An 8513-nucleotide genomic window follows, 5' to 3' on the forward strand; every position below is an offset into this window, starting at 1 on the left:
AAAGAGCTGCCGATTTTTTTTTTTTAGTTTTTAGTTTTTACTGGAGAGTCACGAAAATCGCTCTCACTTATACGATCGCGAAAGATTGCAAAAAAAAAAAAAATCGGTCATCGCGTCGCTGTCCCCCTGTATAAAAACAAAAATTTGATAATCCCATAAAAAATCCGCTCGAGGTTTATAACGCGGTGCGTGTATACACACAGCTCGAGCGAGCCTCCGTGTGCATTATCAGCGGTAAAAATCGAGATCGCAGTTTTTTTATTTTCGTGAACGTATTATACGTATGTGTGTGTGCTCGGTACCGCCGCGAGAGAAAGTGTTTTCGAGCCGTATAAATGCTCCGCGCGTTATCTTTTCACTCGCGGATTATAAGGCTCGCGCGCGGCACGCGTGGATTAATTCAATTAATTTGAATAAAAAGTGTATCGAGTAAAGCCGGAGGGGCCGCCGGCGCGAAGGAAGATTTTGGAAATGAAACGCTTTTCTGCGAGTGTAAAACAAACGTGGTTTGCTTTTTTGATTTATTTTAAAACTACAAGGAGCATATGCATTAGAATGAAAATGCAATTTTGTCACGAATCGAGTCAACGCCACTGCTTACATCACTTTAACGTCAAAATACTTTTATACATTTTTCCACTCATAAATTACATATGAGTATTATTAGTGGCTGCATTTTTCCATTCACAATTATATTAATATTTATTTGTGTCCTTCCCTTGGATTCCTATGCCGAATCGATTGATCGCTATTGTGCTGCAAATTGTTGTGTATTTGTGGATGAGCGTTAGTTACGAATACTGCGTTGAGAAATGGGAGGGACTGTGGTCGAAATGGATTAAAATTTGGAAATTGCATCGGACCTTGTGGGAGGGAAGGAAGCATATTGTTATTGATTTCAAGATTCATATTAAAATGTGTGTTGAAATTTGGAAATTGCGTGGGACCCTGTGAAATGGGTGGAAACATATTGTTATGGATATGAGGATTTATAACAGTTTGGTTATCAAAATTTGGAAATGGCGTGGGACATTGTGAGATAGGTGGTAACATATTGTTATTGATTTGAAGATTTACATTAAAATGTGTATTAAAATTTGGAAATTGCGTCGGACCTTGTGAGATGTAAGGAAACATATTGTTATTGATTTGAGGATTTTTATCAGTTTGGTTATCAACATTTTGAAATGGCATGGGACCTTGCGGAATGGAAGGAAATATATTGTTATTGTGTTGAGGATATTCATTAAAATGTGTATTAAAATTTGGAAATTGCGTGGGACCTTGCGGAATGGAAGGAAAATTGATATTATGTTGGGAATAGTTAGTAGAGTATGTACTAACATTTGAAAATTGGATGGAACCTTGTGAATTGGAAGGAAAATTGATATTGTGTTGGGAATAATTAGTAGAATATGTAATAACATTTGAAAATTGGATGAAACCTTGTGAAATGGGTGGAAACATATTGTTATTGTTTTGGGGATTATTTTCGAAATGCGTATGAAAATTTGAAGATTTCTTGGGACCCCATGAAACGGGTGAACAATTTTTAAGAATATATATGAGTTTTTGATTCGGTGGCTGTCCATTCAAGATACGACCCTGATCCTCGAGACACATGTTCTTCAATTTACTTCTAGGAGAAACAGACGGAGGAGAAGACGACTTCGTCGTCGATGAAATTTCGGTTCTCTCGTCGCTCGGATTTTTTTCTTCGGTTAATTCACGTTGATCCTCGCCCCGCCAAAAAGCTATCAATTCTTTTGCCGTACGAATATCATCGCGATCGGGAACTGGTGTCAGTCGTTGACAATCGATCTGCGACAAAGTTTTTTTTTTCTTGCAAACCAAGTGGATATAATTTCGAAATTAATTTGAACTTACGTCCTTACTGTACGCTGCGAAGGGATCGTGTGGGTCGAAAGGCTCTTTTTTACGCGGAGTCTCTTCCAAACTCATATGACGAAATGCCGCATCGAGCTGTCGCTCACTTGGGTCCGTAGGATTCCTCATTCTGTTTTCCAATTTGTTTGTAACTATTTTTAAAAATTGACGAACTACTAGAAATTATTTATTATTAAAGAGTGCATTAAAACGGAAAAACTAATGAATTAAAAAGAAAAAACTAACTAACACTGTTGTCACTGTGTCACGAAAATTAAATTGTAAACTTAAGCCTTGGGGCAGTACTTCGAGCCCTGCTTGAGACCGGACTGTCGTGTTTATGTTTTCTTCGTTTCTCTAGATCGGTAGAACTTTCACGAAATACAAACGAGCAGTGACAGCAACCCTCCCGTTGTATTCGCGCAGCTCTTAGTCGTTATAGCGCGTAAATTTAAAGTATATTTTACAAAAATAAAAAAAGCTCATATACGATTGCTCTCGATGGACTCGCAGCAATTTTACAAAAGCTCGATACAGCAACGTAACGATTTACGAGCAGAGTTATTTCGTCAGCCGATAAAACACGAAACAATAAAAAAAAATACGCATCTCGGCATCGGCGCGTCTCAATTGTATCGCGTGTCAAAGGACGATCATACCTATCCTACCTACCTGTACCGATCTCTCGGCGTATAAGATCGGATTTACAAAATACAATTGAATCTCGGCTCAGCTATTCGCACGATACACGCGTACCTATACATATACAACGATATAAAGACGATCCGTACGGATGATGATGATGATGATCCTCGCCTCGCGTGGTCTCGCACGCGCTCGCCATATTTTTTTTTCTTCTTCTTCTTCTTTCTTTTTTCCTCTATCTTGTGTGTATATAGTATACACTGCTGCTGCTGCTTGCGCTTATGCGGCTTAACGGTTCCAGGCCGGCGCGCAGCGGAAACCGTAATGTTTTCCTCCACCTCGATCTCGACGCTGCACACTGTGCGCTCTCGGAGCTCTCTCGCTGCGGCATCGAGAGCTGCATCTCTCTGTATTATATTATACTACGTTCGTATACGCGCCGTGAGGAGATTACGTCCGGCTATTCCCAATATCATATACTCGTTGTGCGGTGTGCCTATTATACGATCCCGAGAATTCCATGAAACTTGTATTCGAATGGATTTGGACGGTAGCTGTCGCACGTGTATATTTTAAAAGCCTGAAAAGCCTCGAGAGCGAGACAACGCGTCGGGCGCGATAATTGCTTTATTTATTTTTTTTTTTTTTTTTTGTGTTACACATTAGACATTAACGAGCGCATCTCGGACGTCAATCTCTCTCGCGATACGTTATTATGTAGCTCGCGACGGCGCGAATCCGTGACGCGTCTTACGAAATCTCGCGCTATACGGACAGAGAGAATCTAGGATTTTTATATCGTTCATGTATATATAATAATGTTACCGGTGAAATGACGATCGATCGAGCGAATTACGTTGTCTACGCGATGAATATTGGACGCGCGACTTTGCATTGTTATACGAATTCACTTTCGTTTTTTTTTTTTTTTTTTTTGTTAAGCGACACCGACGACGACGCACCTGTCGCGCGAAAGTAAAAATGTACGCCAATGCTGGGTGATAGTTATCGTAATTTCCAAAAAGAAAGAAAGAAAAGATTGAAAAAAATCGGTATACGCACTCGGGTCGATATTTTTATTTAATACACAACGCAAAGGATGTGTGCCATGTGCCGCGTGTAGTCCTCGTCATCGTCGTCGTCTGATAATCGTAATAAATGAGCTCAGCAAAGTCTCTTTAATAATGAACAGGTGAGTTAGAGAGAGAGATCCTCGTAGAGCAAACTAGTCCCTCTCTCTCTCTCTCTCTCTCTCTCTCTCTCTCTCTCTCTCTATACATTTTCTGCAGCAGCATGAACAGCAGCAGTCTCCGCCGCTCCGACTTTCTGCAACGCGCCGCGCGGGAGAGTAGAGTCGCGGTATATACCTGCCTGCCTGCGCGCGATATAGGCCTACGGACCGTAGCCGCGGCGTCAGTCGTTGTTAAGCGGTCGCTCGAGTTCGTTGCCGTTTCGTTGCGCGTTTTACACGCGAGAGAGTATAAAACTCGTACATCGTGTGCAGCCTATAACAAAACACACACACAACATCGTGTGTATCGTATATATTATACTGTTTCATATATAGATGTACACTCGTGGCAGGTGTCGAACGGTATAATACATCGGAGTCGCAGCAGTTCGTGGTCCAGATTGATATTTCTACTTGTGGGTGATTCTAATATATTGTATGCGATTGATAAAAAAAAAGAGTGACCGAAATAAAAGAAGAAGAAGAGAAAATTGAAGTGTCTCTTCTTGTATTTATGATGATATATAGTGCGGAGATGTGAAGATTTGATCGGTGTGCTCCGATACATAGATAGCTTATACATCCAGCGACAAACGGATCTTTTACGGCTCTCTTCGTTCCGATGGGGCAAGGACTCGACGACGACGAGCACGATTGACTTTTCGCATCATTGGAATATATATGGTAAGTGCCATCGCACGACTGTTACGATATAGTCTCGCGGGTTCACGAATCTTGTCGAAAAAACGTGAAAATGTTAAAAGGCACACAAATTTCTTGATGTATTTGTTTAATATTTCAACTCCGACAGAATAGCATAAATACGATGCAGCATACGAAAATGTTGAGCGGAAAATTTAGAAAGTTTCACTTGTTTGTGTGTATTATAGGTGTATTGCGCGTGTACAAGCGGCGTCAGTTTGATGGAGCCTTTTTATATCGTGCGCGTCTGGAGTATAATTTTTAATATCCAAACTGACATCGATATGAGCAGAAATTGGTTTACTTTTTACACTCAAAAGATTCGTCTCGTACTCCCGTGCGAAAGCTCAAAAGACCGCGGAAAGAAAGAAAATTAAAAAAAAAAGAAAAGAAACGAGAAGAAATGCAGAATCGTCCGTCTGTGCTCTCTCGCGCGGCTACTTAACTGCGGCAGCAATGAAAGTCACACACTAATCACGTACAGCACGGCCGATAATTACGATCCTCGTGCACTGCGCTTCGCTCGTGAGCAACAATATACAACATAATGCACATAATAATATAATATAATGCGATGCTGCTGCTATATAGGCCTATATAGGCAACACACGCACAAGTGCACCCGCGATGTATATAGCTGCTCTGCGCGTTTGCGCGTGTTGTACACCAAAGTCACGTCTTACCTCAGCCTCTTTTTTTTACCTTCGCCGTTTTCGTGCGCCTATTCGTCTCTCCCTCGTTTTTTGCCGCTCAATTAACAACGATATTTATATGTAATAACGCCCTGTGGCGCGCGCGTAATGCAACGCGGTATATCGCACGATATTCGAAGCACCTGTATACATATAGTTCTAAGACGAAAAGATTTAATATCGCTGCAGCGTAACAACGACGACAACGACGACGAAAAAATACGGCATCAAATTTTTCCCTCCGAGCTTTTCTCCCGCGCTCCCGCGCATGGATCGTCAACGGCATCGTGCGCTCGCGCTGCGTACATATACCGATACTTACCGATCCGTATATCAACGATATAAACACACGTACGACTCACGTATGTGATCGGGTTTTTTTAATTTTTTTTTTTTTTCCTCGAGAAGCTGGAATTTTTTTTTTCGCGAGAAAACGATCTCGGGCGTAATTATCGTCCGATGCTCGTTTAATACCGGCAAAGAAAGTTATTAGTGAGAGTTCGCGCTGCTGCTACTTCTGCTGCTCTTACGCTGCGCAGATGTATGTACGAGCTGCGTATATATATGGCTAAGACGCAATAATATACACACACACGCGTTGCAGATGAAAGTTTTGCAAGAAATAGGTGCATTTTCGCTGCACGTGCTGCTTAACTCGTATCTATATATACCGTAAGAAGTTTTTAATTACAAAAGATTCGAGTCGATTTTTCAAAAATCGAATAAATTTTTGGTGTCGCATACCGATACCAATACCGATCTTTCTCTCGTTCGCCTCGAAAAACTAGATCGATCGATGCTTTCGGCACGTAATGTATCGCGTGCATGCGTATAAACTTCGAGCAATCGAACTGCCTCCGCGTGGGGATGCGCAACGGCTTATAACGCAACGTTATACATATCTATACACAACAACAATAACAATCGCCACGAAGTAGGCCTATCCGCGCGCGAGCGTATACAGAAGCGATTGGGATTCCCCACGTGCAAAGTTGCGTGGTAAGCTCCCATCATCATCATCATCATCTTCGCGAGAGAAGAATAGGATCGACGGGAGATGTATAGACTCCCGTGTATAAGTAATCGACGGCTTGGATTCGGCCGTAGTAGTAAGAGATAGAGAGAAAGGGGGACACGGAAAATGCGCTAAAATAGATGCTTTTCGTCGTGGCGCGTTGAAGCCGATTCTCTCTCGTTTTTTTACGAGCGATTATCGCGTTCTTGTGTTATAATAACTCGGGCGCCGAGTGTATACAGTTTTTCGTGCGAGAGAGAGAGATATAGAGACCATGTTATATTATAAACAATATTGTGTCAAGACATGTAGGCTAATTGTTTCGACGCGCGTTAATGGTCATAGGATTTTATTATCCGAAGGAACTCATATATCTATCGTGAATATATTTATTAGAATTAATTATACGGATAAAAAATAATAATTCACGCTCGCGTGGATATGCGGTGGTGCCCGCGCGCGTACCGTGCAGATTTTTAAAACCGCGACGTCGATCGGCCGACTTTAGAAAAACGATCGAGCTCTTTTATTAATGTATTTTATTAATACACAAAGAGCTTCGATCGCGGTTACTCGTTTTTTTCTTAATTGAAAAAAAAAAAAAAAATAATAACGATAAGCAACGAAATCACGCTATTTAACGTTCGTTTTGTATTAAATGAAAATAAAAAAAAAAAATTAGCTACCGCGCACACACACGGTGCTGTATATCATTAAGGTACAAACGCGTTACAATCGCCAGCTAGAATCGCCTCGAGCGGTTATTCGCACCTTGCACCTCGTTAAAATAAAAGAATGCGAAAAAGAAGAAAAAAAAACGAAGAAGATTAAACAGATGTAACGCGTTTTGCCGTTATATCCGCGTGATAATCGAGGCAATAATAGCTCGCGCACATAACGCGCGTTGCGGCACGTGTGCGCGTGCAGCAGCAGGATCGAAGCGCGAAGATTCGTTTGGACGTCCGACACGACGACCTTCACCCACTTCGGCGGCGGCGCACTGGGCATCGACGTTTATATCGTTGAAATAAATGCATTGTCTTGAATATAACGAAACGATCGTCTTTTCGGACTAATCGTCCGGGGGGGACTTTATTACACATCGTGTCGCATTGTTTCAATTTGTGTTTATTTATTAACTTTTAGGTTGTATAATAAAACATAGATCATAAGCGCTAGAGTATAAATCGAAATGAAAATGACAAATGGGTCACGCCGCGTGAAGCTTTGACAATAGCTTCACAAATCAAATTAATGCTCGCAACGTTTACAATACCCATACACACACACATGAATTATATACGCAAACGAGGCAACAACAATACAAAAAAAATAATAATAATTCTAAAAGTATAGCAACATCCATCACTCGCGCGCTAATATATATCTAAACTTTTTTTGCTCGCGAGTACAATATAACGTGCTCTGGATGCTTCCAAACGCATCTTTCTCGCTTGGATATATACTAACTACGTGTGTGTGTGCATTTTTTTCTCCATCGTTCGGAACTCTGCGCGCTATAAGGCGTGTTAAGCGCGAGCTCGGCGCCCGAGAAAGAGGAGTTTCACTTTGTGCAGTGTACTTGTGTGTATGTGTGTGCACGAGAGAGAAAGAGAGAGAGAGAACAGACAGGATGGAAATGGATTTTACGAGGCAATTACATCGACTTTCGCGCGCTGTCAGCCACACGAATCGCTTCACTACTTCGCGCTACGGCGCCGAGCAGAGCTCGCGAGGTTTATATATATCTATAAGCTTGTGCGTATGTGTGTTTATAATATAAAGCCGCGATTATTTTTTGTCACTCGACAACTTCTTGACTCTTTTTTTTTTTAACATTTCCTTCTCGATTTTGCGAGAAAATTTTAATTAACGAATGTGGCCGCTGATCGCAAAATTCGATCGACGAGATTTCGCGCACGGCGCGGCGAAAAATTGAAAAAAGAAACGATCCGCGCGCGCGCGCCAGCGAATCGTTATTAAAATTTTACACATATTTTTAATTCTTTTTTTTTCCCCCTTTTTTTTTCAATTGTCTCGAAAGCGAGGAGAGGCGCAGTCGTGCGTATAAAATAACTAGCATTTTCGTAACGCCATTATAAACACGCAAATTTCTCCCCACTACTACGCGCGCGAGCTGACAATGAGAGAGAGAAAGAGAGAGAGAGAGAGAAATAATAAAATACAATGCGCGCGCGTTTTACGCGGCCGGCAATGGCCCGTTGAGAATTGACAAAAAAAACAACAACAGGAGATAATTAAATCGCTATGAATCGAAATGCGTACACGCCGAGGCGCCGCAAATTCATAACTCGAAAGCGTTTCATTTTTTGTTTGGTTT

At 41.5% G+C, this 8513-nt stretch overlaps 1 protein-coding gene across 5 annotated transcripts; it reads right to left on the reverse strand.

The window, feature by feature from the left end:
- Positions 1-507: 507 nt before the first annotated feature.
- LOC106649399 (GATA zinc finger domain-containing protein 4-like) lies at positions 508-2227 on the reverse strand. 5 transcript variants are annotated; one of them, XM_023460400.1, is made up of 3 exons: positions 2138-2227; positions 1888-2060; positions 508-1821 (listed from the first exon to the last, which is right to left on the reverse strand). In XM_023460400.1, the coding sequence occupies exons 2-3, from the start codon at positions 2014-2016 to the stop codon at positions 703-705; spliced, it is 1248 nt and encodes a 415-aa protein (XP_023316168.1). In that variant the 5' UTR covers positions 2017-2060; positions 2138-2227; the 3' UTR covers positions 508-702. The 5 variants fall into 5 exon arrangements, with proteins under 5 accessions (XP_023316168.1, XP_014222264.1, XP_023316171.1 ...); XM_014366778.2 differs by having other exon boundaries at positions 1888-2039; positions 2138-2211; XM_023460403.1 differs by having other exon boundaries at positions 2134-2207.
- Positions 2228-8513: the final 6286 nt, after the last annotated feature.

The sequence above is a fragment of the Trichogramma pretiosum genome, unplaced genomic scaffold (assembly GCF_000599845.2).
Source record: "Trichogramma pretiosum strain Unisexual culture from Peru unplaced genomic scaffold, Tpre_2.0 scaffold50, whole genome shotgun sequence".
Classification (NCBI taxonomy): domain Eukaryota; kingdom Metazoa; phylum Arthropoda; class Insecta; order Hymenoptera; family Trichogrammatidae; genus Trichogramma; species Trichogramma pretiosum.

Coding starts and splice junctions, on each gene's coding strand:
- LOC106649399 (XM_023460400.1), bottom strand. CDS start 2,016: ATGAGGAATCCTACGGACCCAAGTGAGCGACAGCTCGATGCGGCATTT. Junction 1,822..1,887: donor TCGCAGCGTACAGTAAGGAC/GTAAGTTCAAAT, acceptor ACTTTGTCGCAG/ATCGATTGTCAACGACTGAC.